The 19360-nt window shown below is 30.1% G+C and overlaps 1 protein-coding gene across 4 annotated transcripts in view; it reads left to right on the plus strand.

The window, feature by feature from the left end:
• The window catches only part of Pdzd8 (PDZ domain containing 8), a 158100-nt gene that overhangs the window by 114615 nt on the left and 24125 nt on the right, over positions 1–19360 (plus strand). The window contains exon 16 of one of the 4 annotated variants that reach the window (XM_075370142.1): positions 4931–5503. The exons of the other annotated variants lie outside the window; for them this stretch is intronic. Coding sequence (XP_075226257.1) covers positions 4931–4960 — 30 coding nt within the window. The 3' untranslated portion in view covers positions 4961–5503. Of the gene's footprint in view, positions 1–4930; positions 5504–19360 lie in introns of those variants that run through there. 4 annotated transcript variants of the gene reach the window in all.

The raw sequence follows: 19360 nt of genomic DNA on the forward strand, positions 1-19360 counted from the left end.
CATTCGGGCCGCTTGATGCGAGCTGTTCCCAAGATTTTGAATTCCTTGTACGAAGTAAAGGAAGTATTGCGGTCGCGAAACGTTTCGGTTTTCATATTTCAACGGAAATATCCATTTTCATCATCCCTGAATCCATTTTGACTAGTTTCGGCGTGACGTCTATATGTACGTATATATCTCGCGTAACTCAGAACGATTAGCCGTAGGATGTTGACATTTTGTATTTAGCACTGTTGTAACATCTAGTTGTTCACCTCCCTTTTTGATGGCGATCGAAATTAAAATTTTAATTAATGAAATAGTTAGAACGTAAAGGGAAGGTGGAAGGTACGATCGGTTCGAATCAGACTTTTTTTAATTTAAATATATCGATTTAATAATTTTGTAAAAAAAATACGTTAAAGAATATTCAAAAATATTAACGGTTAAAAAGTTATTAGGAAAATAACATTTTATGTACTTTTAAAATAATAGGCGTACAACTAAGTCGTACGGTGCCGCATAAGATTTGGTGAAACATCTGATTCTTTAATATTAATTGAAATGTTGATTTGAAGTATCGTTTCATTTACAGCTGTTAGCGGTTGTGTTTAAAAATTAAGTTAAGATGAGCGCTCCTTTGTCCGATTGCACTAAGAAAAATTAATGCGGTGTTTTCTCATTTCAGAAGATATGAAACCAGAAGGGATCGGTAAATTAGTTTTAACGAAACAAGAAGAAAGAATGAAGAGCGGTTTGAATAGAACAAAGATCCTTCATCGGTTAAAAATATTAGAATTTTTGCGTACGATGAACAACCGAAAGTTAGGCCGCCGACTTGAAAGGTAATTACGATAATATTCTGCGGTATGTAAGATCGGTTTGTATTTACTTCACGCCTAAAGGTGAAACTATGAAAACCGAAGACAACTGTGCCGCTGCTATCGCCGAAGGCAAAAATCAAGTCCGAAAGGTGTGTAAATCTTCAAAAGGTTTGATTTCGTTTCACAGTAACGATTGTCCTCATACGCCCGTAATAACATATTATCGCCTTCCAGATTTCAGTTTTGAAGTGCCGTATTATCGGTCGTACGATCCTGATTTGGCTCAAAGAAGGAAATTAAAATGCTTATTGAAAAATAGACTCGAGTGCATAGAAGGAGAGAGGATTATATTGAAAAATAAAATTCTTTTAAATGGAAATAAAAGTAAACGGTTTTTAAATTTCGCTTTACTTTTGACTTAGTTTTTTGTGTACGTATTACTTTCCCGGCGAATGTAGCTAGAATAGCTATATTGGAAGGAAAAGTACGATGATCTTATCAAAAATAGGGTAACTAGTATTTCAAATCTTACGTTTTAGGGTCCGCCTAGTTCATCCGCACAAAAAAAAAATATTAATGTAAGGATGTATATGCGTACATATGTAGGAATTTGTGTCGCACGCTTTTGGTCGTATATTTCAGATTGACCGAACCTACTTTCTCCGAATTTTGGCGTAAGAAATTATAAATGCGGGGTATTGATCGTGTTAATTTTTTTCTCAAAGTTCTTAAAGGGGATTGGGGATATCGCGAAAAAACCAATTTCGATTTCTTCAAAAAAAAGTTTTCTTCGGCAGATTTTATTCCTAAATTGTATAAATAGATAAAAAACTTTTTTTTAATAATCAACCCCCAGCTCTTAAAATTGAATTATAAGTATATGTATATTTTTGTCTTTTGCTCTATCTCCCTTCGGTTTTAATATATCTTTAAATTTATTGATATTTTATATATCAAAATATGTATGCGATTTTTCAAAATTATAAGTCCCGGAGCTTAAACAAAGAAAGCCTTTTTAAAAATTGTTACGTTCTTGTTTACCTTTTATTAGACGGGATGTTAGATTTAGAGAAATTAGAATTAAACCTTAATCGATATATGAATATTTTTAGAATTTTTTATATTTATTCCCCGCCTTGAGCAAATGTAATATTCTGTTGTTTTTGTTTTTGGCTCTAACTCGTTTAATTTTGACTTCCTTCTACGAAGTAAAGGAAGTATTGTGATCGCGAAAAATTCGGTTTTCAGATTTCAACGGAAATATCAATTTTGACTGCTTTCGGCGTGACGTCTGGACGTACGTATGTATGCATCTCCCACAACTCGTAAACAATTAGGCGTAGGATGCTGAAATATTGGATTTAGGATTCTTGTAACATCTAGCTGTGCACCTCCCCTTTTGATTGCAATCGATCGGACTAAAAAGCCCAAAATCAAAGACGTTTGGATTTTGCACTTTTTCGTAACTGCAGTAATAAGCGCTCATCGAGAGTTTTTTTAACGATATATCATAAACGGTACTTATTTTCATCGGTTCCAGAGGTATAGCCAAATAAAATTCTAATTAATGAAATAGTCGGGAAGGCACATCGGTTCAAATCCGATTTAATCACCTTTTCTTTTTTTTAATTTAATTATATAGATTTATTAATAAATTATTAACATCAGAAGTAATTATTGAAAACATTTTTTGTACTTTTAAAAATGTGTATATGTAATTTAATAGGCGTACAGAGAAGTCATGTGGTGTCCACATAATTGTTTTTTAATAGAGCTCTTATTGAAATCGAAGACGACAACGTATCGTAAGCGATTCACAGTCGACGCCGAGCAAAGGCGCAGATAAATGATGAAAAATTTGTGTACGCGTTCTTACGTGTAAATGCTCACTAAAAAAGCATTTTTTTAAATTTCCAGTTTAAAGGGGTAAAACAGAGTTACAATCAAACGCGACTTGTTTTTTGTGATCTCTCTGTAACAAATGAAGATATCAATTCGACTTTTGGCAAGCGTAATCTTCACGCGAATAAACCGATTTCAAGATTTTTGAAATTCGCGCGAACGGTAGCGTTTCGGCCTTTCATCCGGAGGTTCCGGGTTTGAATCCCGGACAGGCACGGCATTTTCAGACGCTACACGATTTTAATTTCATCTCGTAAAATGACAAATGTCATTTAATATTTATAATTAATTTTGCAAAAGTTTTAATTTACGAATAACCGCAAACAAAACGACACGGGAATACGAAACTAAATGTACTCGTTTTTTATTCGGTAATAAAGACAATTAAGAATCGTAAAGAAAATTATTCGATAATTTTGGTACGTACTATCCTTGAACCCTTTGAAGAAAATATTACGCATCCGTCTCGCACTACAAGCTCAAACACGCAAATTACAGTGTTCATTTAAAAATCATTTCGACTATTATACGGCATATTATTTTTTATCTAAGTATACTCGTATCTTTTCTTTATATATTTCATTTGTTTTTAACGTTTTTCAAATTACTATGCCGTAAGAAAAAACGTAAGACGCCGTTAAGTTTACATTTTTAGACGGTTCCTTGCACTCTATAAGTGTAAACTTAAATCCGTTTCCGTCTTGAGGCTAATCTTTAAATACTTTTTGTTTTCTCTGCGAATCGTCTTACTCGTTGACATACGAAACGCGTAGAAAAAATGTTCCTTTTTATAGCCCTTTCGACGGTATATAGGTGATTTCCTTTTCTCGATTCATAATAATCCGTGCGATAATTTTACGCCCTTCAGAATTAATTAAAGTTAAAGTATTACGGTATGATACATTACCGCACGAATCGATCCGTCGGTACGCGCTTTAAATAATACGTACCGCTGTATCGCTGACGTAACGTTTACAGGAAGTGAGATATGCTAAACCGATATCGATCGTTCTAGTCTACGTACTGGTATACTTTCTCCTGCTTTGTCGGGCGGTAAGATACTCGCGGGCCCGGTTTTCAACCTTCGACTCTACCCCGCATTTATATTTTAATCGTAAAATGTTATTATTAATAGACCTAAGAAAACGTTCCTTATTGTTCCGGATTAAAATCGTTAAATAAATTCCGCTTTTCGTTAAATCGGATTTTCTAAAACCGTTTTATGTTTTCTAGAAATTTAATCGGTTAATTATTTTAATGTAATTATATCTGCCGTGTTATTAGCCGTTTTTGAATCGATGCGCTACGGTAGAGATTTTTCTCGTCGTGTATGATGTGCGTTTACTAAATTTATTTATTTATTCTTACGCGGCATAAACCGCATCTATACTTCCGAGTTAAATTATTAACCGATGTAAACACGCTCCCTCGTCGCATCGTTTTCTAATACGTAATCTTTCTTCTAAAAAAAATAATCCTTTTATATATTTTTGTAGTACGACGATGGAGTTTAAGCAGTTTAGGAGTTAAAAACCGTTTCCTCCGTTGCCAAAACAGACCGAATTTCATCTTTCATTATACGCAGAGTTTAGTAATTAATATTAAACCGTCATCGTTTGATTTCGTAATCGGGATTCACACACCCGAAACTTACCTTCAAAAAACTACGCGACCGGAAAATCGATAGCGTTTTAAATTAATATTTTTACATAAAGGTTTTAAAATCGTAATAAGAAAATATTCTGAAACTTTTTATAAAACAAAATGTGAAACTTGACGTTAAGACAAAGTTAAATATAAAAAATGAAGATATTATGTTTATAATATGGTAATGTAGTATTAAAAAAATGACAGGTATTAAAATAATTAACTACAAAAGAGATAATAGCGAATAAAAATCGATACTTAATGAAATACCCTTAAGTTTGTATTTATAAAAAAAAAAATTGAAACAACTATTTTCCACAAAATGATAAAACAACAGTAAGAGCTAAGCACGATAAATAAAATAGGGGGAGGTGAAATGAAACGTGGTCCGAGTGGTTTACGGCACAGGTAAACTTAATTTGAGTGATACTTTATCATTTTGTGAGAAATAGTTATGTTTTTTTATTTATTTATTTTTTTATGTTTATATACGCAGTTAGTTATTTATACTTCTTCGTATTATTTATTTATTTTTTTAAATTTTATTTGTTATTTTTCTTGTTTTTTTTTTTTTTTAGTTATATTTATTAATTCCCCGTACTTACTGATGGCAATTGTTTAAAATAAAAAAAGAGCATTAGTTTGAGAATCCTACCGCTTTGTAAACTGTTTTCGAACATTTTTGCTGTACAACTTTATATCAGTAACCGTTTAATTTAGCTCTTTTTCCCCTTGTAACCTTGTGATACTTGGATGTTACAAACTCTAAAAACGCTGTCTGTTTTAATCGATAGTGATATTTGTAATCGTTAATGTTAGTGTGATGTGTACGATTATTTTTGGTGCAAATTATCTAACACGGTATGTATATTATTGTTAAAATTGTATATTCAGTATATATATTATTAGTTTACGCATGCGTTTAAGTATAGAAAATTGTATATTACTGATTGTAAGCGTATTTCAAAAATAAAAAAAATTTTCGCTGTTTTCATAATTAATTTGTTTTTTATGCAGTATTTTGTTTAATATTACGAGTAAGTATTTTAAAATGCGAAATATTATTTTATAAATTTTTCACTTTAATTTATTATTCTTTTGTCTGTCTTATCTTTTTTATTAATAAAATTATTATAAGTATTATTAGACGATATTATTGTTGTTATTTCTTTTTATTCTTCATCTTATAACTTTCCTTTCTCTTTTTCGCCTCTAAAATATTTTATGGGATAAGCTTTTTCGCTTCTGCTTTATTTTTATAAATTGTTTTATTTATTAACCGTTAATCGTTCGATTTTAAATTAATCTATTTAAAATTTACACGTTAGTAGCGATGAAATGAACCACAAAATGCCAGCACCTGTCGCTTTTTGTGACTTGTTCTTTTATTTAAAGTGTGCCTTTTATTTCAGCCGCCCCTCGTATAAAAGAAAATTTTATTTTTATTTGTTAACTCTTTATCGTGCGATTTAAAATTTACATCGCCATGGTTTTATCCTTATATAATCTATCGACAAACCGATTTTGTTTTCCTTTTTCTAAGCGTAATCGACCTATTCCTAATTCCATCTACTGTAAACCGCCGATATCCAAGTAATCCGTTTTAAAAAACGATGGTGTCGACCGTTAACACTCTCCTAATAGCTTAAATAGATTCAAAAATTGATTACTAAATTACCTTAATTTAAATCTGTCTCGCGACTTCTTCGCGTTTTAACGATACGTTTTAGAACCGAGTTCGTGTCATCGGGTACGATAATATCAGTCCGTTATTGTAGAGATCGTGATGACGAAATTAAAATGAAATAGTAAAAGAATAAAAACTTACACGCGGTACACATAATACGTGTAAATTTATGAACTTTTTTATTTCTTTTTACTTTCGTTATCTTGTGTACGATAATGAGGATCGGTACGACCTTACCTATTTCCAAAACGTTTGTTAGATGTAAAGAAAAAAGTCGCAAGATGCATTTTGAGTCGAGATATATTAATTTGTTTTCATAACGAAGGGAATTTATTTCAAAATTTAACCGCAGTAGGAGATAAAAAAGATAAAAAATAATTATGCGATTATATTAAAGATTAAAATAAAATATTTAATCGAAATTACGTAAAAATGTATTTTGTTGCTTATATTTTAAACCGGGAATCCTTCTGATGATGATAACGTGTGATGACATTTATATCGATCGATGATGACATTTTTACGCTCGTTTATTTGGATTGTCGATAGAATATATTTAATTATATTTATCGTAAACTTTTATATTTAGTAAATGCCGTTTGACATAATAATCTTTTTTAATGTCGTTAACAAAGAACGATTAAGCGTGCGGGTGTACGCGCACGTGTTACACGTATTGTTATTAATTAGTTATACATTTAACAGTCGATTAAAAAACAAAGTAGAAAAATCTCTAGAATTTTATTATATTGTACAGAATGCAGTAATTTTTCTAGTTAAGGAAGAGTTATTTACAAATTTACCGCATTAACTCTCGTTTAATGCGTCAAATACCACTTATCCCATCCGCATACGGTTTTACCCTAAATTCTACAAATCGTCCCTGCATCTTTGATTGAGACAAATAGGAGCAATTTGTCAAACCTTCAGCCCGTCTAGACTGACCGGAAAAATCAGTAGAAAAACCATTATCGTATCCTCTTAGAGAAATATATAGTAGCTGTTTTGTAAATGCTGAATCTTTAAAAGAGCTTAAAGTTAATCAAATATTTATTCTTTAAGCCGCTTAAATAAATTAAAAATCTCATTTGTAATCCGGCTTTATTCTTTATCTCTAATGAATTTTTCTAATAAGCCTGTATTGAAATGTTTCTAAATCAAGTTACCGACATTGTAAATATTGTCCGATCGATTGTTTTAGAATGCGTATTTTATGTCAAACCGTCAGTAAATAAAAATAAATCACAAAATACTTAATGCGCTCGTAAATGGCAGCAAAATTCAACGGTTCATTAATGTTGACTAGGAAATGTTCGTATTTCTAACCGTTTCCATTCCTACTATACGTGTAAAATATTTTAAAGCATTGCAAATTTTAAAATACAGTTTGACAGATAGATGTATTCCCATTTTAGAATGAACACGACACGGGTAATTTTTCACCAAACTTTATTATCTTGGCAGAAACAAGTGGAGAAACAGATACCATTTATGTTACGCGGTAAAAATTACATCTGGAAGGTGATGACCATCTTCCCTGATTCATGTTTCAAGTCGATAAATGAAGCTGACCCACACCCGTTCCAGTGTCTCCTGCGTGATCTGCCCTGACCTCCCTACGAAAACCTGTCTTCAGTTGCTGTAATGTACGGGGTTTCTCGACGTACTCCTTTTATTATCCCCACAGGAAAAGTATAAAGGCTGTGTCATCAGCCGAGTTAGAGTTCATAAGTACCTAGGTGTTTTGTTTGATGAAAAGTGGCCGTTTACAACCGCATTAAGCAAGTAGCGGCGGACGCCGTTTCTTTGATGCACAAGCTTAGGAGGATTGCTCGGAAGGATTACGGGCTGTCGGGCCGTCATTTGTACACGGTGTACCGAGGTGTCTTCGAGAGTATGGCTTCTTATGCTGCGTCCGTTTGGGCGCATAGGTTGGATAGAAATTTTACTATGTGGTGACAATTTGCATTTGAGTTAGTTTTTTGTAAGAGTCAGTCCTGAAAATGATAGTCTATTGTGATTCTTGAAATGATAAATCACAACAAACCTGCGACTTATAGATTTTCACAGCGGTGAAGAAATTTTATAGCAAATGCATAATTGATGTCCCTTATAGGTATGTATAATAATTTAAATTGATGGATTAGGCAGTACTAAAACTTAATAATCTTATTCTATAAAATTCAGTACGTTTTTATTTTATTAAAATTAAACATTCTTTTTGTATTTATAATTTGTAAACACTATGTATAATTTATTTACATAATGTATGTTTCACAAATACATATTTAGGATTATTAGAACACTAGGTACAGCCCGTCCTGAGGATTTCTACATGTTCAGCAAATAAAAACTGTTAATATTACATGTTTAATTTTATATTTATTATTATTTTATATTATTATACAGAGACGATTAAAGTGTTTGTTTGTTGTATGCATATCTATCCCGGATAATCTCAAGTATTGCTGAACCGATACAAAATATTCCTACTTTTAAAAATTTACATCTTCCTGACCGTATAGTATTTATTTCACCCTCTCTTCTAAACATTTGCCTAATTTCAGTCACCTCTAGTATACTTCTTGATTATGTGATTGCATTTCAGCAGTTAAAAATAACATTTGGCTGAAAAAATTTCAATCTACCAAACTTTCGAATCTGATTCTTACAATTAGAAATGTACCATCAGCAGTGCTGAAAAGATTTCAATCTCTTACAACCCCTTCCAAACCTGCTCGCAGTTAATTTAGAAACAGAAATATTTACATAGAGAAATATTATGATATTTGTATCGTTCATTTTTTTAAAAAATGTCTTGCTCCTTTGAAAAAAATGTTACAGTCATAATGATCTGTATCAAAGGTCAGAATGATTTAAAACCAAATAAGGTGATAGAATTTAGGGATTACAATGTACCGTTAAAAGTATATATATATATATATATATATAAGGTAAAGTAATGATGTACACGTTACACCAGTTTTTTTTCATCAGTCAGTTGAATTGTATGATGATTTACTTTCTAACATATAGCTTTATCTTCTACATTCCCCTCTTATCTCCAATTTATTAAACCTATATACTACGGTTAACTAACCTAGTTCTTCTCTTTACAAAACTGCTATAAATTTTACTCCTCTGCTATTAATCGTAAGACCTCTATAACTTTACTGACCCACCTAATTTTCAACTACTCCTGACACCCTGCATTTCAAAGGTCTCTATTCTTTTCCTTTCTGTGTTTCTTATTGTCTATGTTTCTCATTATCTCAAAGTATTGTGTCCAACACAAATATTTTTGAGAATTTCTTTCTAATTCTTAACTTTACATTTGATACAGAATACATTTTTGCATGAAAACTCTCCTTGCTCATACGAGAGTATCAATCTGCTTTTGATGTTTGTATTTTGATTTCTTCTAAATAACAAATTCCCCTGCTACTGGTATGTTGGCTTCCTCTTCTGTAATGTACAATTCCTTAGTATCCTCTTTTCTGATACATTCCGCTACCTTTGTTTTATTATATATTTTCAAAATAAATTTCTCCCCTAGCAGTAATTCCATGCCTTCGATGATCCTTTTAACACGTTTTTAATTTGTACAAAGACACAATGTCATCTGTGAATCTAACATTTTTATGTATTTTTTTCCTTGAATGGTAACTCCTATTTCAAATTTTTCTTTAGTTCCTGTATTACTTATTCTATGAAGGGTGGCTGAAATGTAATGCAGTCACCATAACTTTCAAAAGAAAAGAGATACTTGAATAAAACAAATATGACAAAATTACATTTTATTTTCTATAAAAAGTTACATTTATTCTTCCTTTTTCCCTATTTAGGCAGCACCTGTCACTTTATGTGACATTTCGTTCTGTTATTTAAAGTGTGCCTTATATTTCAGCTGCCCCTCATATAAAAACAAATGGAGACAGACTACTTTCTTGTCTCATTCCTTTCTGAATTGACTTGTGTTCATCTTCCACTTTTAAACTATTATCTTGCGTAAATGAAAAAATAATTTATAAATCTAAATTTTCATAAAATTGTAAAAATGTTATTCCAAGTTGCGTTATCAAATGCTTTCTCCAGATCTCAAAATTCTATTTAGATGATGTGAACTCACTGTAAATTTTTAATATGTCACTTACTTGTGAATAATTATGTCAAATTAATTTAAAAGATATAGAATATAAAAAATAAACTCCACATCTTTCGAGACTGAATTTTTCGATCAGGTTGACAAAATATTGTTAAATCTAAAAAAAATTAAATTTAAAAAAAAATTAATATTTTAAATACGAGAATCATATGTAGAATTGTGCTTCCAGAAGAGCTATTATCTACTTTCTTTGTAAATGGTGCTACAAATTGTGTGCGTAATAGAACCAAAATGACTGTCTGAATCCATATATTTTCTAAAAAATGAGTTGTTTTTTATATTAATGATTACAATTTACATCGTGGTACTAGACAAAGATAAATATTGTAAACAGAATGTCATAGCAAATTGTCCAACAATAATCTTTTGAACAGAATAACTACACTGCCGCTTCATATCTGTACAATGTTTATCATTCATGTGTTGTTATCTACGTACTCTAATGAATGATGGAGCTCATCCCGAAACATATTACAATTTAACCTTGAAAGAGTGCATCCATCATATGATATGCTCAATATGAATACAATTTTCGTAATGATTTCCGTCTATGAACTTATCTGGCAGAAAGGAAATAAAAATTATCCAAAATGTTGTAGTAAACGCAAAGGAAATTAATGTATTGCTATAAAAATGTATTGAGCACTAAAACAATTTTTAATTCTGATAAAATGTATATAACTGTTTATACAGCTAAGTTTTCTGACGTAAGGTAATCTGACATTAATCTGTAATGAGCTGATAAATTTTCAGTTCATTTTTAATTGATCAGTGAAACTTTTTCCAAATTTTGTTGTAAAATGAGCGTACTATAGCACAAACACAATAAATGAAAATATACAATTTCAAAAAAATATGCACATTACACACAAAATATAACAACATTTGTTTATCTGCTTTGATACAGTTTATAAGAAATGATTTAGTGCTAATATCAGGTTTAGTTATCGACAGGTAATTCGTACTTATATGTGAAGTGAAAGATTGAATAGGAAAAAAAGCATTACCATTACGTTACGTGGCTATTTTAGTAAATAGAAAAACATGTAACATCTCGACCAAGAAAATGAACAGGATTTTATACTATAGTTACTCTTTTATATACCGCTTTAACTCACAACATTGTATGATATGGGTAATCCATTTTGTATGATTTCTTCATTGCATATCCATAATAAGATAATGGGAACTAAGGTAGAAGGGAAGGCAGACTGAAAAATAAACTGCACCGTTTCATTATTTCTTAATATGTTCTGCAGATTACAGAATATGTAGAATATGTAGAATATGAAACACATTAAGTAGCTGAGAATATTTCCCTTTACCTGAAATTAAATTAGATTAACAACTGAATGATATAGAAAAATTACTTGGAAAGAAATAAGTTCATAATAAAACAAAGGCAATCGAATTTGATAAAAAATAGGTAGCAGTGAATTAAATACTTTAAGGTAGACAAACAGTGTTATCAAAGTAAAAGAATTTTGTAATTTACAGAGAAAAATAAGACAAGCTTTATAATAAGATGATGTAGAAACATTATTAAAAACAAGAGTACTACAATCAAGGAATGCTTTCGTGCAAAAAATAAATTGCTGATATCAAATAGCATCTGCTATTAAGGAAGTACAAAGAAAATTTAAATTATTTGTTTGGAGTGTAGTGCAGAAATCCATGGACAGTGGGAAAGTAACAAGGCATAAGAAATAGTGCTTTAAAGAAACAGGTGTAGAAATGAAAAGTAAATCTGTGGTAAATTTTTAGTAGAATAAAAACTGTAGGGTGGTAGATCTTATAGTTAGGTACGATCAATCAAATCGGTAAATGAAAAGAAGAATGTATGATATAAATTCTTTAAATGAAGGTTAATAATGCATAACAAATAATAAAATATGTAAACAGATGTTAAACAAACATGTTGAATTTAAAATGTTAATACTAAACTGAAATAAAGAGGAAGCGGGTCGATCCAGACATATGATCGGCGAGGAAAACAAATTCTTGAATTACTATCTGAATTATAACCTTATTAGTATATGCTGTATCTGAATACTACTTTTACTAACTAATCTTATGAATTCTGTCAGTAATTACATTTATTTTGTTTGAAGGTTGTAAGTGCAATTTTTACTGAGCAAATTTTGATATTTTTTCCATTTCCTGAATCTGTGAAATCATGTATTATTCATAAATTAATAGCATGTAATATTACATTTTAATTTAATTTAGCGTGTTAGGTTCCTTGAACATGACTTGATTAAAACTAGTTGAAAATCCTCACTATCAGAGTACTAAAAGTTTTCAATTCTGAGGTAGAAATATGTAAATAAATATCAGATTATAGAGCGATGAGATGCATTGCTTGTAATAAATTTAGTATGAGCTCCATGAGTCGCCATCTATGCATCAATGTGATTTCCCAACTTCTATTATTATAGAAATTTTCATGGCAGAATATTTTCTGCTGTGACAGGCATAATTACCTCCATGATTCACTCCTTTGTTTGGTAGTTGTTTTCAGTGGATATTATGCATAGTTTGCTCACAAAACTCCAGAAGCAAAAATCTAGAGGGCTAAGAATGAGGGAGCATAGAGGCCATTGCTTCCATTTACCTCCTAATGATCCGACATCGGGAAAATATTCATCAAGAAATTCACCAATAGTTTACAAAGGAGAATTTGAAGGAATACTCTTTACTAAATAGTAAAGGAGTTCAAAGGAATACTTTATGAATAGTTTACAACAAAAGAATACCATCTTGTTAAAATATGAACTGTTATATCTCCTGTCTGGGAAATGTAAATAATTCAAAATATCGTAATAATTATGAAATGTCACAGGAAAATTCACAAAAAAAATGGTCTTGCTTGAGAGCATGCCATAAATTTATTCAGGTATTCTTGTGTATATTATGTATTCCAAACACTAAAAATGTGTCCATGAACGCATCTAGAAACATGAAATATTTTTGTCAATGAAAATCAATCCCACAACAATTTATCATAGAACTCATTATGAGTCTCGATAGCAAACTCATACCTCCTTAATTAATCACCCAGATATAACTTGTACTGTTTAAAAAACGAATTTTAACACTAATATGATTAAATATTTCATTTTGTTTATACATAATGCTTATCAAATCTTTCTTTGTACAATCATTGTTTCTACTTTCAGGAGTAATATCGGCCTTGTTGCACGTCTTTCCCCTTCTACACACAAATGTATACTCTCACCTCTTACCTCATCAGACACTACAAACCTTAAAATATTTTTTCTTTAATTAGTTCTTTGTTTCATATTTCATAATTTTTCTTTAAAATTACTTTACAGTAATTTAAACTGTTTCATGTCTTCAGTCACCACGTTTACATAAAGATTAAATTTGAATGCATGCGGTATAATTAAAAAAATGTATAACTAAACATTAAGATAAGTTATCTTAATGTTGTAAGTTGTTTTAACGTTTAGGAGAAACTTAATTTGAGAAACAGTTTTAAAAAAGCATATTCATATCTTTAGAAACATTTTAAAGATTTTTTTACATTTCTCCTATTATACTATAACCAGGCTCTACTCTCTGTCTGTCACTAGCCTACTGTACAGATTGATCTTGTACCATGACATTAGGTTTACTTCATTCAGATTTAACTGCTAAATACCTTGACTCCAGGACAGGCATTTTTTAGTTACCAGATAAAAAACAGTCCTTGGGTAGTCTGTAGGCAAAGTTTTCTTGTTCTCCAAACATCAAGGATGTAGTAACTTCATAGGTTCCTGCATTCTTAGTAAAGTTTAAGCGGGCTAACAAAACCCACAGAATGCTGCAGCAGAGACTTGAATGCACCTGAAAAGTTCTGGGTTTGAATCCCACTCAGAATTGATATTTTTTATAGTTGAAAAAAATAATTTCTCATCATAAAAAAGAAAGTTGGATGACCATTATCGAGCATCCGAAGTAATTGTAGCGATTGAGATGAATGAATAAGAAAAAAACTCAAGATTTATGAAAAGCTAGGAAGATCTACTAACAACAGTCTCATTAAATGAGGCAAATAGTCTTACCCGTTTTACTGCTGGTAGCAGTAATTGCAGCCATATTACAGCAATATTACAACCCAGATATAGCACCCGGCTGCAGTTTATCAGGAGTTGGATATCTTCTTTACCTAGAATGAGAGCAGCGTTGTAATTAAATATACTAACTGTATCGTCTTCTTTAGTAAAAAGAAAAAAAAAAAAAAAATTTATATATATATATATAAACTTGTTTACTATTTAACTGCCCTAGTTATCAGCTGATAATTATTTATAATATTTAAAATTTTTTATTGTAATATTACTCTATTCTTTATGCCCAACACAAGCACTACACGAACAATAACATTATAACAGTTATTTTCATATAAAGACATGTAAACAACATTATTACATATTAAAGGATATAATTGAAATATAACTAAATATTGTTTTATTTATTAAAGATGAACCAGCGACTTCAGTTTGAATTAGTACACCAAGTTGGTTATTGGTTCAACCAACCTTTTTTTGATGCTTTGGGCTGGATGTTAGTAATCTATAATTTTATAATGACCGGCTCAATTACATGCCAAAACAAATTCCTTCTCCTCCAGTTATTAAAGAACCATCTGAGAAAGGGCTGAAACTTCCCTAAGGAAAAGATATGCTTGTTCTCAGAATTTTTGACATGAAAGCGTCCAGTTGAACTGTAGACAGTTCACCTAGATCTCCACTGAAGGCTCACTTACATAAGTCCTCCTGAATTTATCCTTGTTATTTGTTATTATTTGAAGTACCTTAATGAATATGGTACAGAAACTGAATGCAAACAGTTTTTCATTGAATCATTAGGATTTAAATGTGTAACATGTTTTAATTGGAAATAAAATTTAAACTTTATTGTGAATTATGTTCATTGATCCATAATAATGTTGTGTGCTTGTTATTATATAATTGCATTTCAATAATTTTTTAACAGAGTGCAGGTTAATCGGTTCTAAGTATTTCAGTATTCAAAAGAGAAACCAGAGAATTTTTTACAATACTGTAAATGAAGTAGCTGAAGGGTACAAAACATCCACTAAAATCAGCAGCATCCATAAAAAAATGCGAGTACATATATGTTGATCTTATTTGGTTATAATGAATACTTTTTATTTCACGACAGACCTCCCTTAAAAATTTTTTATTTGAATTAAATTACTTATTTCAGAGTATAAATGGCTCATTGTAGGATGAATGTCTGGTATCCCAGTTCAATTAATAATTAGAATGCTGTTAAGGAAAATCAACCACAAATCAATATAAGCTTTCATAGATAGGATGCAGTTTTTATAATACTAACCAAAGTATATGAAATGTGATTAATTAGTTATTGAAATGAATTTTTTGCGAGTAGTAAATTAATGTGTAATCAGATTACGATATTATACCTGACAGATTAGTGTTAACTGCTTTCAGTGTAGCTTTTCTATTTTGTAAATCTAAATCATTCTTATATTTTTTCCTTCATTTACCTCCATTTCCTTCTGTATTTCCATTTTTCATTAGACATTTTAAAAGTAAAATATAATAAACGGAATAAGTTTAAAATATTTTGCAACAGAAGACAGTCATAATTTATTAGAATATTGGATCATATCTGTACCCCATTTTTTCTTTACTTTTTTTTGGAAGTATAGAATTCTGACACACTCATTTATTAATAAATTATATCTGTTATAATAACATCTAGAAAAATAAAAAAGTATTTTGTAATCCTCGTATCTTTTGTCCCTGTTTATATTTTCTTCTGTTTCTGCTTTCTTAAATGACAGTTGAGAGCAAAATGTATCTACATCTTCCATAATTTGAATCCTTGAAGCACAAAATAAATTTTATTCAAGGGAATTTTTGCTTTTTGAGAACGCTCAAGAAGCCTCAAATAGCACCTTTGAAAAACCATTTTTTTTGTCCTAAACAAAAAACATTGCCAAATATTGTATAATACTTATACATAAGTGTATTACATTAATTCAGTATATTTACTGCCAAGTAATGTATTAGACAATAAAATTGTGTACCTAAAATATAATATATATTTATTACATATTTTCCTCAAAGTATTTATTAATTATTAGCAGGCTGTGGACGTACATAATTTTTATGATATGAAACATCAGCTTTGAATTTGCATGATAAAAGATGCACAGTGTTTCTTTTAGTTTTATAAAAGCATGATTTATATTTTTTATCAATGTACGCATTAATTATAGTACTCACTTGTTTCAGTTTAACAAGTCTAACTCCTTTTGGAGTTAGACTTGCTATAATTTTACCCGCCTAATTGGTCCTTTTACAGTTACTGTTGAGCAAGTCAATATATCACTTAAATTATCTTACTTTTCTTGTTTTTTTATTACAGTACTAAATCATAATAAATCCTATTTATTAATTTTCTAGTTTTCTGAACAGTAAACTCCAAAGTTTATAAATCCATAATATCATAATGTGTTTTTTTACATTCTGTGACTTCTTACAAAAGGTTAAATCATCTTTCTTGAATGAAAATATTCTCTCACTGAGGAGGCATTAAATATTGATGTTTATTGACATAACTTTTAGTAAATACTAAAAGTTAATGTTTCTGAAATTACATCAATATTTAATTAATTTTTTATCGACTTAGTTTAACAGTGTAGTAAATTCTTATCATCATTTGTGATCGATAGAACATTTATTAAAAAATGTAAATAAAATAAGAACATGAGTGAAAGTGTTCTGTCTGTACTTCCAAAAATTATAATTAATCATAAATATGTAGGTGTGCATAACATGCGGCAACCCTCCTTACTGTTGATTCATTATTCATTAATAATTCAGAGAACAATGAATTTAAATATATTTTTTGAAAGATATAAATAAGAAAATGTTTTCTAAATTTAATGTGGCATTTACTTTTATGGTCATTAGACATTAATAAATGAGAGCACTATAAAATAAAACATCAGTTGGTGTTGCCCAATGTTGTTTAATGTTAATGACATTAAACAGCATCGTCGACATTATTGTCAGTGACAAGGTTGTTGATGTTGATGATCAGTGAGAACCGGTCTGTTGAGGACAGCTGTTGAAATTTTATCCTTATTTTACACAGTTACATTTATTTCAAGGATGCCCCTTCATTCCTCATGTAACTATCAGGTTGGAAGGATTGCAGTTAATGGTATTGAGGCTGAGAATTATAAGTATTCTATGCACAAATGTGTGGTTCTCATTTGTTGCTACCTTGGAAATTCATTTATTTATTAGTACAAATATATTCTAATCTACCGGATAACTGTAAAATATATGTGTATTTATATTAACTTAGCAAAATCAATTTATTTTCTTATTGTATCTGTACATATTCACTTCTGTATTAATTATGTCCAAGACAAAAGTGTAACAATTTTCCACCAGCAGAACAGAATTCAATAATGCCTCTTATCCTAAGCTTATTGTTTTTTCATTAAAAACTTTTTTATTAACTGATGATGAGGAAACCCTTGAAACTGCTGTTAAATGAAAAAAACAGTAAGCATAAGATAAGAGGCACTGTTGAATTCTGTACTGTTGGTGAAAAATTGTGTTATACTTTTGTCTTGGATATATATATACATATGTATATTGGGTAATTGATCTTTCAATATGGTTAGTAGAGTAAATTCAGTGAAATGGCTGGCACTTGATTTTGCTTTGCTTAAGTTTTTTGTTTTTAGTTTAAAAGTTTTAATTTGTAGCTTTGTTTTAATTAAATTTTTATATTTTAATTGATTAATCGTTACAATTTAAATTTTTTTTATATTTTATGTTTTTTATCTCTTGTTTTGATTGTGATTTTAAAAAGCATTTAATTTAAATAAAAGTTTTAACAAATTTTTATATAAGATTTTAAAGTATAAGTTAAATTTAATTGGTTTAAAAATATTTTTAACATAAAATTATAAGTGAATAAGTGGTATGTTATCATGGTTTGCAAGTTATGATGTTTTTTGTAATATAAATATAAATGTATGCAGCTGATGATGCAAATCAAGTTTGCAAAAGTGCTTCTGTTTCTGTAATGAAATAAGGTAAGTCATCCTATTTCAATTATTCTGTACTTAGGGTTGATCTATTAAACATAAATTCATATATATATATATATATATATATATATACAAACACACACACAGACACACAAGTAGTGTGCAAATTAATCCAAACTCAGGAAATGTTTTGTTTATTTCTATGTTGTAGCTACACTGTTTGATCACAGACATTCTTTAAGCTGTCTATATGTGAGGTTATTTTTTTTGGTTATTTAGCAATTTTCTTGTTGTAAATAGTGTTTTGTGAAAGTTTGTTTCATTTTTTATTATAAAATCATATTTTATATCTTTTTTGTTCTGCACCTTGAATATATAATAATGGACATAACTCCAAGAAATCATTCAAAAATTGTTTTTCTTTCTGAGCATACCGGTATGACACAATGACAAGTAGCTTGTGAATGTAGTTTTGGACTAGGAACAATGAAAACTATTACAAAATTTAAAGAAATGGCGCCTTTTTTCCACAAAGGAGAGGAAAATGTGACTGTAAAAGAAAAACAACCCCAACGCAGGATCGGTTATTAGCAAAAAAAAATCAACTTGATCCAAAATTATCTGCTGTGGACTTAAATCGAGCATTAGCAATCATTGAAACAGATTTACACATGACAACTGTTACACACTGACTTCTAGCAGCTGGGCAGAAAGCTTGTCAGCCAGCTAAAAAACAGCTTGTAATAACAACGATGTGCAAAAAAAGCCCTTGTGGGCCAAAGCACATGCTAACTGGACCAAAGAAGACTAGAAAAATGTTTTGTTTTCTGATGAGTTACATTTGTTATGTTAAGAGATAAAAAAAATTCTCATAAAGCAATGGAATGTTCCAACAAGATATGGTACTGCCAAAAAAGTGGAAAAACTTTTCGACGAATGAAACATTAAAGTGCTCCAGTGTCCAAGCAACTCCCCAGATATAAACCCGATTGAAAATCTTTGGGCAATAGTCAAAAAATGATTCTCAAAAATGGATTATACCACAAAAGTTCCATACATTAGAAAAGCATCAGATGAAAATACAT

Source organism: Lycorma delicatula, chromosome 7, assembly GCF_047948215.1.
Source record: "Lycorma delicatula isolate Av1 chromosome 7, ASM4794821v1, whole genome shotgun sequence".
NCBI classification, from domain to species: Eukaryota; Metazoa; Arthropoda; class Insecta; order Hemiptera; family Fulgoridae; genus Lycorma; species Lycorma delicatula.